Raw genomic sequence first — 23,260 nt, 5'->3', positions numbered from 1 at the left:
GAAAAAATTCTAAACCTTGTGAACAATTTTTGATGAAAAAATGTGAAAACCAACCCATGATTTTTTGCGGAAAAAATCAGAAAACCGACAAACAATTTTTCAAGAAAAAATCGTGAAAACCCTGGGACCTGTAAGACAAGGTCTAGCCTAAATCAATCTGATAAAGGTAACGATATTCAGATATCGTGAACATGCACTGTTTCCAGGGGTTGTGGCAGCTGTTGAACTTTTGACTGTGTTCCAACATGATGTTGGTCAAAGATGCCATCACGAAAATGGACGCTGAACGAGGTCAACCTAGTGAAAGCATGAGACAGAAGAATCTGATTCAAAAATCAGAATAGAAGCAGCTGCACAAAAATCCGAAACCCTGGAGTGGAATTCGAGACACGAATCCCAATGCACGAATTTCGAGGTTTGGAAGAAACCCAGAAATTAAAATTTTCTGCAAACTTAAAACCTGAATTTTTTCCTAAAAATAATCAAAAATAATAATAATTTGCAAAAAATAAAAAAATACCTCTAATTTTTTTTGTAAAAAATCAGAAAAATATAGACGATTTTTTTTCCAAAAAAAAGCAAAAAGAAAATAGGGGCAGAAACCCTAGGTTGGATGTACACAACATAAACAACGCCCAGAAGACACCAAAAATCTCGACGTGCACAGAATAAGCAAAAATCGTGGACTGTTTTTAAATTCCAAGGCAAATTCGCTGGCACAAAATTCGAGGCACGGAAAACAAAGAAACGGGACTCAGACTCGGCTCGGACTCGGACTCAGCGTCAAACTCGGCTCCAGACTCGGCTGGACTCGAGATAGTGAAAAACTCAAGAAATTTAGAGATTTTTAAATATTTAAAACTTGTTTCAGACACCCTTTATTGAATACACCTTAAAGACACAATAACATCATCAAACTCGGCTCATTTGATTACATACACAAGTATACATCAATCACATAAGCATAAACGCAAATTGTAGCTGAAGAAAATAACAAACATAGATATATAAATATTGTCAAATGTATACAATATTACAAAACTCATGGAATCAAAAATCCATGTCATCTTATGATCATCATCAAATGTTTCATACAAATACCAAAGGTAAATACAACTACAAGTCTATGGCTCAGAGGAGCCTACACCCTCCGGCCCCGGCCCCCTGTGAAGGCGTCTAAGGTAGGTCCTGGATGATTCGACTGCCATAGCTGCTCCTTGTGACACCATGCCATGCTCACCAACATCAGGAACATCCGTGTCACTATCTGCCTTTGAATCTCCTGCCTGTGCTCGTGCTCTCCGCTCCTCTGCCATGGCTACAATCTCAACCTCTATATCTACCTGGTTGATCCAATCAGTGTCAGACTCGGAGGTTAAATTTTCTCTACTTGTATCGACGCAATTTCCCCCCATATTTTTCGACGGGGGTTTGGGGGCAGCGCCCCCAAGGTAGGGTCAAGGGGCAGCACCCCTTGCACGCTCCCTGTCGCGATACAGGGCGAGGTTGAGGGGCAGCGCCCTGCGAGGCCAAAAAAACTTATTACAAGTCTGAATTAGGGTTTCTTTGAGAGTCTTCCTTAGGGCCTAGTTTTGCTCTTGTTGCTAATTGGGTCTTGCTTGGTGAGTGAGTATCATTCTTGAAGGTCCGAGCTGGGTCAAGTTGGTGAGTGATAAAGTCTGGAATGTCATCCTGATCTTCAAATGCCCTGAAATTTGGCTAAGTCTGGAATGTCCTGATCCTGAAATTTGACTAAGTCTGGAAAACTGAAGAATCCTCCAAAAACTAGATTTTGCAATATAACTCCTGGAGGCCCGAAACCACTCTCAAACATCCTGACAGTATATATGAAATATAACTTAAAGTATAAGAAAGAAGAAAGATATAAGGAAATGTAAGGAAATGTCACTTATACTTAAATGTTATATTCCATAAAATAATCCTGACAGAGAGACCAAAATGTCAAATTTTGCTCCTGACCCTTCCAAAAAAACTTATTACTTTTAAAAAAAACTTTTTAAAATGTTTTTTTTTTGTCATTTTATTAACCCAGCCAGTAGCCGAGTCTGGGGCTCAGGACTCGCCGAGTCTGCCGATTTTGAGCCAAACTCGTCAACTCGGCGAGTCTGGCGAGTTTACTCCCCAGACTCAGACGAGTCCGAGTCCGAGTCCCTAGGACTCGCCGAGCATGACTCGTACTCGGACTCGCCGAGTCTGGGCGAGTCCCGTTTCTCTGACGGAAAATGAGGCACCCAAAAAAATCTGAGACCAGCCCAAAGAAGCTCTCGAAAAAACCATCAAGAATCTGAAATCAAAATGCAGATCCGACGGCTCAAAAATTGAGGCACGGAAAACGATGTGCCCAAAAAAATCTAACGACGACTCAATTGAGGTCTCGAAAAACCCACCAAGAATCTGCAACCAGAATAAAATTTCGACTTGAACTGAAGGTTCAGAACCCTAGTCGAAAATTACAGAAACCCTAGGAAAATTTTCAACCTGCAAAAAAAAAAAAAATCCACCCAAGAAGAGAAAAAGAACCTGCTTTTTTTAAAAAAAAAAAACAATTTAAAAAAATCTCTTCAATAAAAACTTCGAAAAATTTTAATAACAAAACCTTACAAAATTTTTAATTTCCATGCTCTGATACCATGAAAAATAAATTGAATGAATGATTCAATAATCGGATAATTACATTGAACGATATACACACGTATATAGAGAGGTTACAAGACGATGAACTAGTCGTTAAAGTGAAATCAAATAAGCTAAAAAGCTAAATATAGCTTAAAAGGCTAAATAATAAAAAGCTAACTTAACAAGCTAAATAAGTCGATAACTAAGATGACTGCTAAAAATAGAAGATGACCATTACAGAAGATATTAATATTATTTTAGCATATATAGGAAAAACAATTATATTAATATATATACACGAGGATAAACTAATAATCCATTCTGAAGATTCGGTAGGCAGTTCTTAATCAGATTTACCAAAATGTAAATACATCAACAATAATAAATAAATTTATCAAGAACATAACTACCAATTAATTTAATACATCAAATAAGAGTTAATCAATTATACAAATAAGAGGGTCATACATAAATAGATTGCGAGATAAATAAACAATTCATAATCATGAATGTCTTAAACTGACCTAAAACCATAATCAGTTCTGTATTTCCTATTCCCCAAGGGAGATGGGTGCTGCTAGGAAGGGGCAGATTAAAACCATCTCAATAGGAAACCCCAAGGGTGAAAGGACTCCTCCTGAAATCTGGGCTGCAGGCCCCAAGGGTGAATGGACTGCATCCCAGTAATCTGGGTTACATTGAAGAGGTGTGTCAAGCACCCTAGGCAGCCAAGCCCTGTTTTGGGAATAGGGTCAAATTGGTTTGGGTTTAGGAATGGTTTTAATAAGACATATTACAAAGAATTAGTTAGTTATGCTCAGTTAATAACAATAGAAGGTAATAATATAGATATTGCTCTTGTTAGTTGACAGTGTATAAATAGGGGACATTGCAAAAATACTAAAACTGATTAGAATGTCAAATGTGGTAGAGCCTAGATAATGCCTTTCACGTGTATTATCACAGATTCAGAATTGGCATGCATTTACCATCGAGAATGCATAAGTTTCAATGATGCCACTCACACCCATGCATATAAAAATCGGGGCCTTATTCTCCTTACTAGTCATTCTCCTCAGGAAATCATCCATATCCACATGCCCAAAGTCTGTTTTAGAAATTTGTGAAACTTTATATGTAATTTTGGGAGGGTGTAACCCACTTGAATTCATATTTCATCTTTTCGAATGAGATGTTGATATTACTTTGATCTCACTAGTTATATGAGCCTTTCCTTGGTTTGTAGATTAGCTTTAAAGGCCTAGAAATATCTAGCAACGGAAAAAACATGTGGCAGACTTTAGAATTGATAATGCAACAACAAAACCCTCTAATTTGCAAATTGGGCAAGTTTTAAAGTTTTCATGTAGTTTATAATTTTGCAAAACCTTAACTTCTTAGTATACCAAAGAGTTTTGGGGCTTGGAAATATTTTGGCAGTTGTTGCGAGAGTGCAACGAAAGTTTGAATCTTTGGTGGGTATACACACAACATGGTTTCAATAAAAAACGAGACATTATATAACTCCAACTCCAACAGTCATATCCCAACAAGAAACCTTTGCTTTAGACAAAATAAAATGCATCTCCTCATCTCCCAAGCAATGGATAGACTTATATAACTAGGGCTGCAAGATAATTGATGAAACCATATGCACTCATGACAAATTCAAGCTAGCTAAGAAAGAACAAAAGGGTTGACAGAGGATTGGCAAGAAGTGCAGCCCCACATGCCCAAAATATCTCTCAAATTGACATGACGTCTAAATATAAAATTTGAAACTTTGATCAAGGAGGGGATATTGGTGAAAGAAGACACTAACTAGCTAAATGTCTGAACAGAAATTATTGACCTGATGTCAAAGCTGCTAGAAAGTAGTTTGACAAAGTTGATGGAGGCCAATTATGATGTGATGGAGACTCTTATCAACATACAAGCATTGGTTGACAATACTTACAAACATTACTACAATGAAGCAAATGAAGTCAATGATCCTATCAACATGAAGAAGCACCTAAGGGATGTTATATTCTAGGACTTGTACTAGCCCATAGTCTTCAATCCCACTTCTTTTGACAAGTTTATGTCATTAAAGTCCACTTTCAAGGAGTTTGAAAAGGGTGCATCCAAAAAACATTCATTGATATACAAAGTCTCATCCACCTATGTTACAGTTTCAGATTTAGTTTTATGGATTGACCTGACATCGAGGATATCAACCAATACCACATTGCTTTCATGGAATACAAAAGAAGAGACATCAAGGAAGCTATATCACTGACGAGAAAGATCTCGTTGAAGCTAGATTTGGCATTTGAAAAAATGTAGGTTTTCCATGTTGTCATCTCTTGGCTTTGTAAGAATAGATGGGTTAGATTAGATTTAAATTATGAATTAAACAGCAAAAAAATATTCAATAGAATATCTTGTGTTGTAAGTGGATTATACATTTGACCAAAGAGTTTGGATTAAATGTATTATGAATTAAATAGTAAAAAAATATTCAATAGCATATCTTTTGTAGTAAGTAGATTATGCATTTGACCAAAGAGTTTGGATTAAATGCTATTAAATGTGGATGATTATTGATAACTAGTCCAATATTAAGTTCCAACTAAAAACAAGTTTATGAAACAACATTACAACAACTAACCGAGTTATCTTGCATAGCCAAGGCTTAGTTATAGAGACCTTTGAGTTAATCAATTTATTTTCTACAAAGTAATTGCCTTTCAAGAAAGGTGGAATACTTAGTATTTTATCTAAGTTGTTGAGTGTGTCAAAATACTCACCTACTACCAACATTAACCATCATTAATTGTAGAGCCTCCTACACCACAAGCATCCCCTTTAGAAAGATGAATTAGTTAACATATCTAATCTCCAAATGTTTTAAGAATTCCTCCCTCCAAAAAGTCCAAACAAGAGCAAATGAGGTGTGGTAGTTGCAAATGTACATTTGTATGTTTCTAGCTTTTGCCACAACTAATTTCAACCAGACTATAATCTAATGGAGAACCAAAGTTAATTTCCCCTTTTACCCTCTCATTTTACATGCACTTTTAACCTTGTGCACAAGTTGATCATAACCCTACAATTATCATTCAAAATACCATTACCTCAACCATACACCTATACTAGGCCAAATTCTTAACAGTCTTCCCCTCTTGACTAAACCATGTTTACAGATTTGTCCACCTCTCATTTTACACTCACTTTTGGACTTGCAATAAATACACTACCCGACATTCAATTTCCCTATTTTGTGCATAAGTTGATCATAACCCTAGACTTATCGTCCAAAACACCATTACGTCAACAATATAACTAGACAAGTCCACATTCTCTACGAGTTTTCCCCTCTTTTACTAAACCATGCTTGCAGATGTGTCCTTGGACAAATCCATACCCGTAGCCTTATCCCATCTTTTCAAACTCCAATGTTAACACTCTCAAGGCTAACAATCCCCAAACGCGACCATTTCCCATCAATTTGCATGCCAAAACAATTCAAATTGAGCACCCAAGATCATGTATTTAAGGACAAACTTGGGGTCATTAGTGATCATCGAAAAGAATCAATCAAATGAAAACCTTCACTTTTGCATCAACATCCACAAAATCTATCATCAAAGGCATTTTGCATATCTATATGTTGCCTTTGATTATTACACACAGACAAAAAGGGGTTTAACCAAGAATCAAGGAAGATTCAAATTTCCCCTATGTACTAGAATTCCCCAATGTATTTTTCAACAGCTCATTTGTCCCAAACAAATCATGAATGCAAATTTGTTCCTTCGACAAATTCACACACACAATGTTTTTCCATATTTTCAAACTTCAATTATACCACTTGTTGTGACGTTTTCACACATCACCCCATTGCAAATGGGGACCCCCACTTTTTTTTCTGCTTTCTAGGATAGTGGTAGAGTCTTTTGCTATTAGCCTTTTGTTTGAAGTGCACTTTCCAAGGTGGCTAGGCACTGGTAGGGTTATTTGTTAATGAATTGTAGCTTTGATCGGATTATTCCTATTGATGAAATCAAATGCATAAGTGGCCTATCGGCCTTGAGCATTTGATTACTATCCTTCTTCTGTATACTGCTAACGATTATGTTTATCACAATACATGATTGAGTTTGATATAACAATTATTAATCATGTTGTTGATATTAATCATGCTGTTCATACTGTTGATATTAATCATGCTGTTAACATTAATTTTAATGTTGATACTAATTATAGTATGCATCGATATTGGATATCGACATTCACATTGGTGAGCATCAATAATAAATATCGATATCATACCATGCTTCGATAATAAGTATCGAGCATAATATGGTATCGATATTTAATATTGATTTTGCATTGACTATTATATGAATCGATAAAGTGTATCAACTTTGGTTTTAATTATAACATGAATCGATAATGAGTATCAATTAAACAGCATACATATCAATTAGTATATTGATTAGTTAATGATCGGTCATGAGACATGTCTCTACGTGAACTATGTTCGCATAGAGACATGTCTCCCGTAGTTTGTGTAGATACATGTCCCCACGGGAGACATGTCTCCATGTCTCCACACTATTATATATATAATGATCGATCCAAGTATCTTGTTACGTAAGTGCTAAGAAAGACAAAGCAATATATACATATTTTGTAATCATCTCATCAAATATATCAGTGGCATTATATATATAGTTCAAATCGGTATTGCATTCTCATTACATCTAAGCATCATCTCATTGATATTGATATTAAGATCTTAGCAGATCGATATATATTCATGCTGCATTTATATTAATATATATCCAAGCGAAATTATTGAGATATTGTGATCAACATATCATATAGAATTAGTATATACATCTGAGAGCGGTGATTATAAATTTCAAAATACTATAACCTCTAAATCTGATCTGAACTTAAACATTATTTCTCTCTCCTTAGGTTGGAATGAGGTTAGACTATTTTAATGGCTTAGATTATTTGATTTTTCATCATCTTTGAAGTGACAAAAATCTAAGATGAAATGTCGATTCAGGCATAGAAGGTAAGGAAGGTTAGTTGCACAAAATTTGACTAAATATGGGAAAATTTTCTTTGGTCCCTGGCAGGAGTGGCATCACTTCCTTTGCTCCTTCTTAGGAGCGAACTCCCTCCCCTTGCCTTCTAGGAAGTCTAAGGCACCCTTTGATCATCATATGCTGCCTTTTGTCAAGCAATAAATTCAATTTTCTATCAGCAATCTCAAAATTTGGCTAAGTATGTGCAAATTCGCTCACTTCCTTTGCCAATGGAAGGGAGCGATGCCACTTCCATTGTCAATGGAAGAGAGAGACATGACTTCTCTTGCATACTTGAAGGTGATTTAGTGAACTTGAACGAATGGAGAACAAAGTCTTAAGCATTTCTAATGCTTCACCTTGCATGGAACCTCACTTTTGCTCATTAAAAGGATCATATTGATGGAATGACACTGTAGGTTTGAACCTTCGCTCACTTTCTTTGCCAATGGGAGGGAACGAAGTGACTTCCTTTGCCATTGGAATGGAGCGATGCCACTTCCTTTGCCAATGGAAAGGAGTGAAAAGGCTTCCAAGGCGCTCATCGAAGATAATTGATGAAAAGGGACAAATGGATAAAAAAGTTGCTAAGAGCAAGTTGGATGGCTACTTCGCTCACTTCCTTTGCCAATGGAAAAGAGCGACCTCCCCTATAAATGCATCTATTAGACCTGCAACACAAAAAAATCAGAGATCATATCAAATTAAAAGGGTGTGTAAAGTTTATATATCATGTGTGTTTGATACCATATTCGTTTTGTTTTGTAAATGTGAGAGGATGATGATGCAAATTGCAAAGCAACACCTTGAAAGAATAAGAGAAGGAGGATTGCAAGACCCACACCAACTTCAAAGGGAAAACTTCATCGGCAAGCACAAGGGTATCAAGGAAGGTGACTACACGAGAAGGATTTCGAGATATTCAAGAACTTTCATGAAGAGGTCAAAGGGGTGTAAAGGAGAGATCGTGCAATTATCCCAAGGCAAGATAACCAAGCAAAGATGGAGGAATGACTCGACCATAACGATGATTCCCATCATCATCACCACATTGAGCAAGTGATTAATGTTAAGTATCAAGAGATATTGCTCAAGCATTTTGTGTTGATCTACCAAGTACAAGCGAACTGAGGTGTCATAATAGTCACCATTCCATCAATCAGAAGGTCCTACATCAACATGTCCGAACACAAACTCCAATGTACCTACCCCCACTATCTATTGGTCAAATATTCAAGAGAAGACATGTGTCCAAATATTGTAATTATTTCATTAGCTAAGAAGAGTTTGTTCCAACAAACCCTAATTAGGGATTTTCATCGTGTAATCTTGGCCATTGATATGGATTCAATCCAAGCCTTTCATTTGTAAAGGGAGCACTATAAAAGGCTTCTCTCTCTCTCATTTGTAAGGGTTAATAGGGGGTTAATAGCAAATAGGAAGTTAATAGCAGAATAGATAGATTAGATGTTAGCAGCTGGAATAGAGTAGGAGAAAAGGAAATTGTTGCTAAGACTTGTAAATGGAAGTACTCTTTTCATTGAAGATATGGTGAAATGTGTTGTTTCAACAAGTTGCAGGATTTCTGATTCTCATTTGTTTCCAAAGGAATTGTGAATGGTTAATGATGAAATTCATATATCCATCCCACTAGCTTCTTGTTGATTGTAGGTTTGCCTTGTGTGGTCAACTGGAACTCTCAATGAGCTTAACTTCAATTGCTACTTGCCTCATTGATATGCATCGTCTTGATGGTGTCTATGATGTTGGTGGTAATTTCACCATCATTTGGCTCTCCTTAGAAGATCGCACTAGCTTTGTGTAGTTGTTCTTTGATGACGAAGCAGAGCTTAGTTGAATTTCACTCAATCGTTCATTGTCTCTTGCATTCTTAGGAGTAGCGTAGTCTTCCTAAACCTATCTCTTTTGCTCTTTTTATTCCCCTAGCAAGTAGTTAGAATCTAAGTTCCAGCAATTCAAGCATTCAAGTATTCAATGTAAGTCTCCTTGGATCACCAGCAATCACATCAACCAACTGTGCTTATCCACAAGAAGTGACCCGACATTAGGAAACTTGGAGTCTTCCACTTGATCGCATACTTTAGCATTTGGGAGGACTTTGCTCAAGAGAGGATAAGATACTTTTGGGTATTTTATTCTGTGTTTCATTGTGCCTAAAAAACACATCAACACCACTCCCAAGGCAAAATCTTGGAAATGGACCATTGCCCATCAATTTGCATGATCCATTTGCCCCACAAGTTACACAAACTGGCAAACAAATTTTAGAGATCAATAGGCGCAAAGGTAAAAACTACACATGTGATAAACCTAACTTAGGGCATGTGATAAACCTAACTTAGGGTTGGGTTAGCTAGCCCAGCGGTGTTGATTAACACCCTTTCTTTGTGCTTTTGTTTTTATTGAATAAATAATAATTATTAATAAATGTAATTATTAAAAATTTGCTCAAGGCCAACTTTTGTAACGTGTAGGGTTGTTTACTGTCTAGGGCCAACCTGAGATGGTGGATAGTAATAAGTATTAATAGGGTATATTCGATCATGGAAAGGCATCAAAGTTATAAGTATCATCTACAATAAAATAATGCTGCTAATTGTGAGACGAAAATCTCAATAATCATTGTACACGAGACGATACCCCTACCTATAAATCCTTCACGGTTCGATATTACATATCTAACAATTTCAACAAGCATATCTTGCAAGATTGAAGGCAATACTAAAGATACAATGAGTGGGATTAAGTTGGATGTGGCAACTATGATGTTATAGTGCACAAACCACTAAGAGGCCATCCATAGAGACCATCCATGGTGCACAAATTTAAGGGAGGGCGAATATCCATAAGAACTAAGCAATACCCCAAGCGTTTGGGACCGAATCGCTACAAACATTGAGGCTCACAGCTAATTGAACAAGATTCATTGTGCCAAGGAAGACACAAACGAGGAAGCCAATGAAAGAGTGGCGCCACTTCCAAGGTATCGTATCGACCTAATACTCACCCAAATTCAAATTAAGGCTGCTCAGCTATCAAAAGATATGAGTTTGCAATTTCATATTTGTTGTCTAATGCCCCAGTAAAAATCAAAATCGATTACCTAAAATGAGACTATCCCTTTTATATAATATCAAGGTCTAAGATTTCAATGTTTACTAGGTGGATGTATCTAATTAGTCTGATTTTCATAATAAACAGTCAATACTCTGTATTTTTTACTAAACTTACATCTCTAGAACAATTTATATTTTGAATGTATTTGACTATCAAAAGTATATAGGACTCGGGTTCATTTCAACACCTACAAGATTTATTAGCACCATGAGGACTAGATTGCTAGAACAAATTGGTCTCAGATACATTGGTATCAAATATGTCTTTGTTGTTTGCATGTCATTTAGGTATCATATCTAAACTTTATTGCATCCATCACAACATATTAGCCACCCAACGACAAAGATCAACAAATCACATTGAAATAGCTAACTCCTTATCGCATTCATTTCCATCAATTAATTATGGTTATGGTTATCTATCTCAGCTTATTTAATTAGTTTAGGGTCTAAGTTGCAATTTTGCTCTATTGTCATTAAATTTAGACATAAGTCACATAACTCATGTTATCGGTCATACCGAGCTGGTTCAAACCCAATTTGTGGTCCAATTCTCTGGTCCATTATGGGCCTAAACAAGGTTCCAGCTAAACATGATGTTAGTCCAATCCTGTTGAACCCAAGACATGATCGATCCCCAGAAACACCCCTTCGCCAAATTTGGCGAGATTAATTTATTAATTTGGTTTTAATTCCAAAAACATAATTTCTCCCACCCAACCCTAATTTATGCTATACAAAACATCTAGAAAAAACATCTAGAAGGCAAAACCAAACGCATTTTTTATATTGTGAATGGAAAACAAAAATATTATGCTAGAAAATAAGGCAAAACCAAACGCATTTTTTATATTGTGAATGAAAAACAAAAATATTTTGCTATACAAAACATCTAGAAGGCAAAACCAAACGCATTTTTTATATTGTGAATGAAAAACAAAAATATTTTCCTCCATTGTTGAACTACTTTTCTTGCTTGCCATTTGCACGAATAGAGTTGAAGATTGATCATTGAACACTCCAAGATGGTCGTTGTCATATTCATACACATTTGCAAGTGTCGATTTGTCATTTTGTTTTGGATTTTTTTCCATTTGGTTTGTTTCAAATGTGTAGTTTATTTAACTTGTTGTCTTAGGTATTTTAATGGCAACCATTTCTAGCTCCAAGAACCAACCCCGCTTCAAAACAAAATCAAACTCTCCCCTTCGGAAATATGTTGAAATGATACAACAGCTTCCAAGTGGTAAAGCTAGACATTCAAGCTCATACAGTCGAGTGAAAGGCCATTTGTGTAAAATCCTTGGACAAGGCATCAAATTTTCTCCAAGCGGACCAAGACCAAATGATAAAGGCCTTCTATATGAAGTAGTCTTGGCATTTATTGAAGAGCAAGAAAAATCAGGCCAAGCATCAAGGTGTCAATTAAATCATCCTTTGCTAAAGAAAGGATCTCAAGGGATAAAGCCTCTCCATCACCTTCTTATTTTGAACCTACAAAGAGCCATCCATTTTTGTCCACAACTAAAGAACAACCTATGGCTTCTACACATAAAAGATCAAAGGGACCATTGGAAAAGGCATTTCAAAAAGGGTCTAGAGAGATTGTAGATCAAGACTTAGAGATATGTGTCTATACAAATGTATTGGCATTCAATGTCATTCACCTACAATATTAGGAAAAAATGGTGAAATCGATTAATGAAACTCCAAAAGGGTACAAGGGTCCAACTTTTGAAAAGGCGCATAGCACCTTTTTGGCTAGAGAGGTGAAATTTGTAGAGGGCTCCTTGAAGCCCATAAAGGATTCATGGATCAAAACAAGGGTCTCCATCGTTTTTGATATATGGAAAGATGCAAAAAATTAGTCATTGATCAATGTTATTGCAATGTCCCCTAAAGAGGCAATGTTTTTTAGAGTAGTGGATTGTGAAGAGGTGAAGGATGTTGTGTTTATTGCTAACATTCATTATCAAGCCATTGAGGAAGTGGGCCCTCAAAATGTTGTGCAAGTTATAACTGACAATGCCAAAAGCTATAGGGTTGATTAGTTATTGGTTGAGGAGCGTTATTCACACATTTCTTGGACACCTTGGGATGTCCACTCCCCTCAACCTTGTGCTGCCCACTCTCCCTCGACCTAATGCTACAAAAAAATGGCACCAAAATTGATTAGATCATACAAGTGTATAGGGAGGCCGAAGAGATCCAAATGTTTGTCACCAACCACCATGTGTCACAAGGCATATATAGAACATTCTCAAAATTGAAGCTATTGAAGGTAAAGATAAAATATAAATATGTTTCAATTTACTAAAATAATTTTAATTTTTTTTTTACTTTAATTTTCAAACAAGTTGTTGAGACCCGTTTATACCATTATACCAATATGGATAGGCCTTGTTTAAGTGAGGTATATGATAGTATCAACTCAATGATTGAGATGATGAAAGTCATCATATATGCAAAAGAGCAAGATCCTAAAGAGAAATTCTTTGAAGAACTACAACAAATCGTTTTAGAGAGATGGAACAAAATGACCACTCTATTGAATCTTCTTGCCTTTGCACTGAGTCCCAAATAATATAGTTCTCAACTCCTTTATGCTGCCACAAAAGTTGCCCCATATAGAGATCCTAAAGTTGCTCAAGGGTACAAGGTAGCACTTCACAAACTCTTCATTGATCGTGACATATGAGATGCAATGAGGGTTGAATTTGTGGGTTTTGCATGCTCCAATGATTGGATCTTGATGCTCTTCGAAACAAGTATATGGCCAATGCTCATGGTTGGTGGTACTTCCATGGCAAAACATGCACGCACCTTGCAACCTCTTATGATCAAAACTTTATTGGAAGTTTTATTAAAAAAAAGGGGTCTTTTATCTTTTAAGTTTTATTTATGTTTTAATTTTATAATTTAGATTTTTAAATTTTGTAACTCTTATGTCTCTAATTTTGTCTTAATAGGTTGCTAGTTCATTTGCATCTGAGAGGAATTAGAGCACAAACACCTCCATCCACAAAATAAAGCGTAATAGACAATACTCAAAAAAGGGGAAGGACTTTGTGTATATGCGTTCAAACTTGTAAACACACAAACAAAATGGCTACAAATAAGGGGAGACAAAGAAGTGGAATATCAAGCCAAAGAGTATGGACTTGGATGCTTGCACCACCCACTTTGTTGCACTTGATGTTGATGATGACTATGAGCCACCTAGTGAGCTTGAGTGCTAGTGCCACTTCTAGTGGTGGTGCCAATGGCACTATTTGCTGTTCTTCTAATTTACCACAACACAAACCATCTAATGTGGATGATTATGATGATATTTTTTATGACACATGATATTTGATCAATGATGGCTGATTGTAGACACTTGACATTATTATTTTTTAACTTTTAAGTTTAATATATATCATGACATTCGAGTTTAACTAATATTTGACTATTAATATGGTGGTGTAATTTGAATTTAATTAATTCTACAAATATGTATATATTTCTGATTTTTATATGTTTTTGTATGGATGAACCCAACTCAAACCCAATCCAAAAAAAAAATTGATCGAACCCACAAACCAGACCTTCAAACCCGAACTGGTAACTTAGCAATAGGGTGTGCTTTGTTTCCCTCCACTTGTATTTTTTACCACATAAACACAACACGGATTTCAAAAAATATGATAGTAAACACTCTCCACCATTAAGTCCACTAATCTACAAACACGTGCTAAGTTGATCATAAGTTGTACAATTTTTGAGGCCTCAACCTCCTCTATGACCTCCCACAAAATCTGAATTTGGAAACTTACATCCTTGCACTTCCTCGAGCAATCAACAACTCTAAAAAATAGGAATCAGCTACATATTGAAAAGTGGTATGTTGATGTTTGTAGCTAGGTCGGATTCCTTCTAGGGCCGACCTAGCACTTGTGGGTGACTAATTGGGTCTATCGGCCTTAGTCACATTAAATGTGCAAAATTAAATATAACTTGTAATTTGGTCTGGCCCTATAATGGGCGATGTAGCTTGTGGATAGGGCTAGCCCTATATTGAACATTGTAACTTGTAAATGCAATGGGGCTGACCCTATATTGGGCGCCAAGTTTAGGTCATTATATTATTATTAATTGATTATCCTTGTGAGCCGACCTAGGATGAATTAGGTGGCTAAGATCACATATATATGCAAGGTTCATTCATACATCATGACATACAATTGAAGCATTCAGCGAACTATTTCTTTCAGCGGAGCATAATCAAATCAGCAAATGATATCTCCTCATCAGCGAATCATAACAAGATCAGCGAATTACCTCCTAGGGCAGCGAATCACCTCATTGAGCAGCGAATTCCACATTCAGCACTGCGAATTCATTCACAGCATATTGGAGACATATTCCAGCATGTGCGAATCAGTTTGAGGATTGGTTGATGTCCTATTACAACTCAGATTCATGAACAACAGTTCATATTGCTTCAAGAGTTGAAGCAAACTTGTAAAGTCATACTTATTCTGATCTAGTATTATCTGAGATTATTTGCTGGGTTTTTCACCTTCAAGAGGAAAGTTTTCCCAGGGTATTCTTGTGTTCTCTGTGTTCATTCTGTTCATTTGTTTAATTGCTATCAGTCTGACCTAAAATCTAGCATGGTCCATATATAATATCAATCCAACCATCCATGATAATTAAGCAACGTGTTTGTATCCAATTTTGTTGCATCTCCATCAAACAAACTTACATTCAAATATTGTCTATCAAGGAGGGTTGTATGTAGTCTATGTTCTTCAAAAGAGGCATATGACAAACCAATGTTGTTTGTTCTTCTAATATGTTTTTGTGACAAGGGGAATGTGCCCCATGAAATAGGATGGAATAGACATAAAAGAGTTGCCAATTGCATCATCTCTTCCCATGAGAGCCAGTTCAACATCCCTGTGCTTGGCCTATCATTAGCGATCTTCCTCTTTCCTTTGGTATAACCCTATCCCCTCCAAGTCTCAACTTCTTCAACAAGCACAAAATATTGTATAGATTGTAATGTCTCCTTTGATTTTATGGAATTTCTAGTTTTTTTGTAATTTTGTTATTTTTAAAACAAACCAAAACTGAAAACAGCAAATTGAAAACAGAAACAAGTAGCTAGAAACTTCCTTTAAACCATCAATGGCTGATATGCAACTTCAAATGCATGAAGTACAGCAGATCAAACTTGTAGGTGTCAAATTACCACTAAATACTAACTGATTTATGACTGATATATAATGAACAGCCAATACAAAACCCTATATAACAGCAATTGTGCTCAGATCTGAATAGTTGTATAAATGTTCATATCATTGGAATGAATATATTGAAACCCTAATCGCAAGTAGTCAACAATTACGAAACCATGGGGTGTCAAATACACTTAGATCTGAATCAAATATCAACGTGTAACCCTCTGAAAACTTATTTTATTTGATTAGTAACAATTGGAAGAATTATATCAACTGATATCCTGCACATAAATCACAGGTTCGAAATTAACAATGATTTATTTCCATTCACAGAGTTAATACAGTGGTACAACTGGCAGACCTAAGCATTAATGACTGATTTCAAGACTTGTACAACCACTCCTTGGCTGTTAATAACCCTATACAGACTCTTGGGTTGCTGTGGATTGGTTGGAAAGGTTGCAGCAAGGTTTGGAAGTAAAAATGGCAGCCGTAAACTATCAAAAACAAGCTATGCAGCAGCCAAACAGCAGCCAAAATTCCTCCACAAGGCCATTGCTCACCCAAAATAATGAGCAGAGCCTCAAAATAAGCCTACAAACAGCAATTAAGGCTAGATGGAAGATTTACAGCAAGCCCTAATGATGTTGACTATCCCCTTAATGCTAGTGCACCCAAATGATAATCACTGAAATGGCCCTATCACAGCAACAAATGAGGATAGACTGCCCTCCCAAGTGAAAGCACTCCCAATAGCGTGGCTGCAAATGCTGCTATGGTGCTAAAAACAATGTTATGACAGCGAACCAGGGTAGTAATCAGCAATGGAATCTCCTTGTATGGCTGGCACATCAACAATTGATAACAAATATCATGCAGCTATGTCCCAAACCCTAAAAACAGCAATAGATGACAATAGCAACTCCTCCACATCAGTGGCACTCGGGATTTAAACATGGAAAGGATAGCAGCTGAAAATTCAGCAATAAAACCCTCTAAAAAAAAAAACACCAAAATTTGCTTGCATATCCAAAAGCTCCAAGCAACTCCTAGATAGAATTACCTTAAAGGAGATGGGTTTTCATCTCCAAATCTATTGATAGAAATCCAAGAGGGTATTCATCCTCCAAGATCTCCAAAATGCCAAGTGTTTTTGTCCTCTACATGAAAATAAACACCATGCACAAATTTTGAAAAGTTCCTCTACAAAATGATAACAAGATATGGTGTTCAAAGTAAGATGAAAAACTCTTACTCAACAATAACTCTTTTGGTCCAAATTTTTTGAAAACTCGGGACTTGACAAATAAAATCAGGAAAAAATCGGCAAAAACTCAGCAAATTTATCAAAGATTTGAAAATATATATTTCTTAAAATATTCTTGAAAAACACACATATACACTGAATTTGTAGAACATATTACTGATTTTCATCATATATAAATCAAAGTTTGAGTTGAATACATATCATATACCAAAAAATAAGTGCAACCTCTAAGTGAATTTGAGTTCAATACATATTATAGAGGATTTGCATTCCTTGAATCTCCTTTCTGTAGAATTAATGTTCTCCGCTACTTCACATCTTCCATAAAATAAATATTTTGCTCAATGGCTGGCAATGGCATCTACACACAAAGCCTTTCAAATTTTCAGCTCATCTCATTCACATTGATGAACTTTGTCAGCCTTCACAACATACCTTTGGCTTCAAGAACATGGTTCGAGAATCATGAGACTTCCACATGAAAATACCATATCATGCAAAAATGCCATCCTGAAGTTTTCCTCACACATACACCCAAAGGATTCACATTCTTCCCACAGAGATGCCACATCCCTCGAGGACACCTATTTTTAACTTGTTGTGGATAGGTACACAGTTACACAAATTGATTCGCAAATGGCGAGGTGCAAGGTTATGTAATCAATTGCATGATAGTATTCAGTAAAAGAGTACCCGACAAATCATTGCTACAGATTTATTTGAGTTTTTCTCCTGATTAAATCGTTGCCACAAATGACCCGCAATAAATCAGGAGTTAAAACATTTTTTTGCAGATTTTTTCATCTATGGCTCAAACAATTACAAGCGCCCTCTTATGTAGCTCCAAAATGGGTTCAAACATATAATTTCCTTAAGTATTTAAAAATATTTTTTATGTTCTTTTCACTATTAGAAAACTTTTTATTTTAATATTAGTGTTTAAAACACTATTTATTTTAATATTAGTGTTTAATACACTTTATTTTAATAATTACTAAATTGTCCCTTAAATTAGATATTATCGGCCCAGGTTACAACACTCCCACGCCCAGAAGAACTGCACCTCTTTCGTTTGTTTGTTCATCTCAAACTCTTCACTAAATAGCCCTCATTGTTGCTTGTCTTGTTTTTGTGAAACAAAAGACTGCAAAGAAAAAAAAAAGAAAAAATCTGTAGCGTTAGATGCTTTGAAAGAAAGACCAAAAAAATGCAAAAAAGGATTTGACAATCAGAACATTTGATGACATTGGATAACAAACTTACCTCAAATGACAATGAGGGTGATCCCCCTCTTCCTCTCAATGTTGCTCTTTTCCCTTGTAACGTAGTTTCCAAACCAACAACAGCTAGTGGACATTTTAGAGGCATCCATGTGTCCCCAAAACATGTGGGGTATAGAGATTCCTAGAAGAGACCCAAGAATGTGTCCCCATGTAAAAACAAATATTACTTTTTTCTACTTTTTTATTGCATGTGATGGGAGGAGGGACCAAGTTGGCAGAGGAGAGGCAAACAATAGGAAAACACCCTTGAACTATACGAAGGGATTTTGAAACTCAATAGGACTTCACTCGATAACAAAGAGGTCCCCAAACTCTATAGATCTATCTTCCCACCATGCACACATGGGGGTTGTAATGTCCCCTTATATTTGACATTGGAATATAATTGAATGATTGAAATTATGTTGTAAAAATTGAGTAAAATTAATAACGACTAATTTTTATTATTTAAAAAAATATATTAATTAATTAAATATTGAATGGTACTAAGCCTCTACACCCACTCATTGGAAATTAATTTACACCAGTAACCTTTGTTCCAGACCTAGAGAAATCACTCGTACTTTATTGGAATGATGTGGATGTAAACATATAGCCCTATTACTTTTGGCATAGCAAAGAGAAACATGAAAGCAAAAGACAACTCCCAAATTCGAAATTCTGATTCTCATAAAATACCTAACAATGACAAGATTGCAAATAAAAAAAAAAAAAGTGGAAACAGTTGGTTAAAAAACACAAGCTCAGAAAATGATTTAGTTATCTCATATTTGTAATGTTTATAAAATATTAATCATGACATGAAGAAAATCTACAGCTTCAAATTATCAATGTAACAAAAGCTCATTTGCTTGTATTACCTGATCTAGAACAGTATCTAGAATTAAGTCAGAGGCAACCTCCCTTGACTCCGAGATAGCAACCAGCTCATCAGTTACCCATTTCCGATTCGAAGGTGGTGTAAGCAAATTTGCATACTGCTGAAGATCTTTACATTCTTTGTGCATGCTCTTGGATTCCTTCTTTCTAGCCAAGGCAAAAACAATCTGATCCATACAATCATCATTCATATATACCTCAATATTAACCTCATCCTTGCAAGGAATAATACAATTATAAATCCTTGAAATCAGATCATGTCTGCTCTGCAGCTCCATGGTGGCCAGCAATCCCTGCCAACAGGCAAAAGTTTAACATCTGATGTTAAGAAACGGCTAGCAATTATTTATTTTTTTCTAAAACTAACACTCACCATTCGAATTAAAGATAAAGCTCAACTTCTATAAGCATCTTCTTTAAAACTTTGAGAGATTGGTTACAACTTTTTTCCAAAAACAATAGCCACCATTCATTAGCAATTATTAGCCTCAAAATTCAACATATTTTGTTTAACATTTTGCCAGAAAATGTAGATAACATATAAATACTTAACAAATTAAAAAAATATTTAGAGATTGTTGCCAACGTTGAAAATATGGTAATTCAACAATTAAAAAATGGCAGAATTTGAACATATTCTTTATAAAATTTAAAAACAGGTTATTTTAAACGGATTGAAAAGATAGTTACAAATTGTCTCTAAAGCCTTCATATACAATCTGCTGGGATCTAAACAAATTTTATATGGTTGCTACAAGTATCAGAGAAATTAAAGATACTGTTTTAGACTATAACAAAATTCAAGAAGAATTTGAAATTATTCAATCATGAAAAGAATTTCAAAGGCTTTTGCCAATATTTGTATAAAATGATATTATCTTAAACAAATTTTTAAAATAATTTTACATTGTTACCACATTTCACATCTTGAGAAACTAAAATTTTAGAAAAGTACAATTTCAACAATAACTTTATATTTTTTCACAAAACAAAGATATTTCTATAATACCACCACGTTTAGAATTTTAAGAATAAAACATTGAAAATAATTTGTAAAATCAATCTAACAATATGTCAAAATAATATTTAGATCAAATATGGCAAGAAAAATAGATTTGACAATCTTCGAAAAAAAAAATGTCTACATTTTTTGCTTTCATTAAAAATTATTTTTAAATTATCTCTTGGGAATTGAGGAATGCTAACAACATATCTGAACTCGTAAAATTATGTGGTTCCTTAAAATACATTAAAAATCAGTGTTGAAATAATTTGTTAAAAGATGTAATGAAAGTTTTTTGATCAGATATAATGAAATAGATTCATCAATCTTTAAAAACATAGCCCAGAATTTTTGCAACTTTTATTTGAGAGTTCACCAAATCTTGTATAAAACATTTAAATCTTTGGTTAGTTGAAAAAAAAAAATTGAGGAATCCCATAACAAGATATCTAAACATCTAAAGTTTAAGTGGTTCCTAAAACACATTTAAAAACAATAATTAGGCCAAGAGTCTTAACCACCTGACAGACCTAGTAGATTATCTAAAGTAAGAAGAACAGACACGTGAGGGCACAAATGGAAGCAATGAAGAAGTTTAGCTGTAACTTAAAGGTTTCTTTATGGCCATTCATACCACTTCAAAATGGAGATAGCAAATAACAATCTATGGACCTAATTCTGGTTGTTTATAGTTTTAGTTCATATGATGTATATAAAACGAAATCAATTTGGAAAACTCAACTCCAAGACTTACCAAAACTTAATCACACTCTATGATTGAAGCACACACATCAGTTTGAATGTATGCAGGCATACACATATACATTTATATGGTACATATATGTAAATATGTAGAAATATAGCTGTATATGCAAATTATAAAAGCATATGCATGCGTCGCACATGTGCACACACATACATGCATGCATGAATATGTACATGTGCTTATTAATATATATTATAACTCTTGTAGTCAGCATTACCAAATATGCCACCCCATATCCCTTGAAGCACATACTGCAATACTTGTATAAATAGGATTTGGTAGGGATACAGCTCAAACACTGCACTTGATGATACCCAAAAGTAAAACAATTTGTCTATCATGCCACGAACGTAAGGATGTGATAAATTAGTCATTTGTGAAAATATACACATAAACACAATTGGCTAAAACATAAGAAGAAAGCCCAAAATTTAATAAATATAGTCACTCCATTTACAACACAGCACGAGTGCCTAAGAATTGGAACAAAGGGAACAAAGGGGTGAGCATAGGTACTTGGGATCTTCAAACAATTCATATAATTTGTCTATTAATTAATTACAAGGGCCGTTTTGTTTCCCTACACCTATTTGTTCTTTCTATGAGTATGAACATCTTAAAGGAACAAGTCGCCACATTTGTCGTGATACGAACACCAAACATCTCTACCACTCATGAATAACAATATTGTAAGGCTTTTCCCAACCTAAGTCATGCATCTTCCCTATATTCCTAAAATCTTCCTGATATGTCTAGAGAGTAAAGGAAAAAAAACTTTCATGTCATCCCATACCTCACTTGAAATCCAAATATTGTTGGTCATTATAGTTAGTGCTTTATATTCTTTTTCGCATTTATTTATTATCCTAGGTTAACTATGTGCATTAAAATAAGCTTTGCTTATATGGACTTCTAGTCAAGAAGCTTTATGCTTAGGTAGGTATTATCTCCTTCTTAGGAATGTAAACACTCGAGGAGGTAACTTGCAAGTGGTTGTTTCCAATTAGAACTCCTCAATTGGAAATAGTTATTTCCATAGTTGAACTACTCGCGACTCGGCTCGACTCGCCAAGCCCCTGAGAAAAAAACTCGGCGAAAACTCGGGAAAAACTCGGAAAAACTCGGCGAAAAACTCGGCAACGTAAAAACACGCTTAATTTTAATAAAAAATGCATTTTTTTTGCAAAATTTAATGAGAAGATGCATCCAATGAGTCAATAAATGATAACACAAAAGAAACAAGCTGATTCTAGATATATTTGATTGCAAAGTGTCTACAAAATCGCATCCTCATGAGAAATGCTGATGGCTGGAAGCAAAATAGTAAATAGTTTTTGTAAAACCAAAAGTAAATACAACTTCCTCTCCCCAGCTCTAGCTAAAACTACTTTCAAACTTTCATCATATTTGAAATTTCATCATTCATACTCATAGTTTCAAACTTTCAACTCAAAGTTGGGGTCAAGGGGCATCGCCGAAGGATCCTGAAATTTGACTAAGTCTGGAAAATTGAAGAATCCTCCAAAAACTAGATTTTGCATTATAACTCCTGGAGGTCCGAAACCACTCTCAAACATCCTGACAGTATATATGGAATATAACTTAAAGTATAAGTGACTTCACTTATACTTAAATGTTATATTCCATATATGAATCCTGATGGACAGACCAAAAAACTCGGCGATTACTTGAGGGCATAGTGGGCTCTCAGGGTGGCCCTTCCAAGTGAGTTTCCCCCTTCTCAACCCAAAACCATATAGAAAAACAAAAAATGCATGTATTTTTGGCCCTTTTTTGCTGTTATGCTAACCCAGAAAAACTCGCCGAGTTTTTGACAAAAACTCGCCAAAAACTCGGCGAGTTTTCCTGGCGAGTAGAAGTCATTACTACTCGCCAGGTCCAAAAACTCGGCGAGTTTTTGTCACTCGCCGAGTTTTCGGCGAGTGTGCCATCTATGGTTATTTCCATTTAGAAAC

The 23,260-nt window shown here is 35.4% G+C and overlaps 1 protein-coding gene across 1 annotated transcript in view; it reads right to left on the bottom strand.

The window, feature by feature from the left end:
- Nucleotides 1–23,260, bottom strand: part of LOC131067393 (uncharacterized protein At5g49945) — a 56,794-nt gene that overhangs the window by 25,964 nt on the left and 7,570 nt on the right. The window contains exon 2 of the mRNA XM_058002374.2: nt 19,497–19,808. Coding sequence (XP_057858357.2) covers nt 19,497–19,808 — 312 coding nt within the window. The remainder of the gene's footprint in view (nt 1–19,496; nt 19,809–23,260) is intronic.

The sequence above is a fragment of the Cryptomeria japonica genome, chromosome 5 (assembly GCF_030272615.1).
Source record: "Cryptomeria japonica chromosome 5, Sugi_1.0, whole genome shotgun sequence".
In the NCBI taxonomy this organism is placed as follows: Eukaryota; Viridiplantae; Streptophyta; class Pinopsida; order Cupressales; family Cupressaceae; genus Cryptomeria; species Cryptomeria japonica.
The sequence above is the reverse complement of the archived record's forward strand: the minus strand, read 5'-3'. Positions and strand labels throughout refer to the sequence as shown.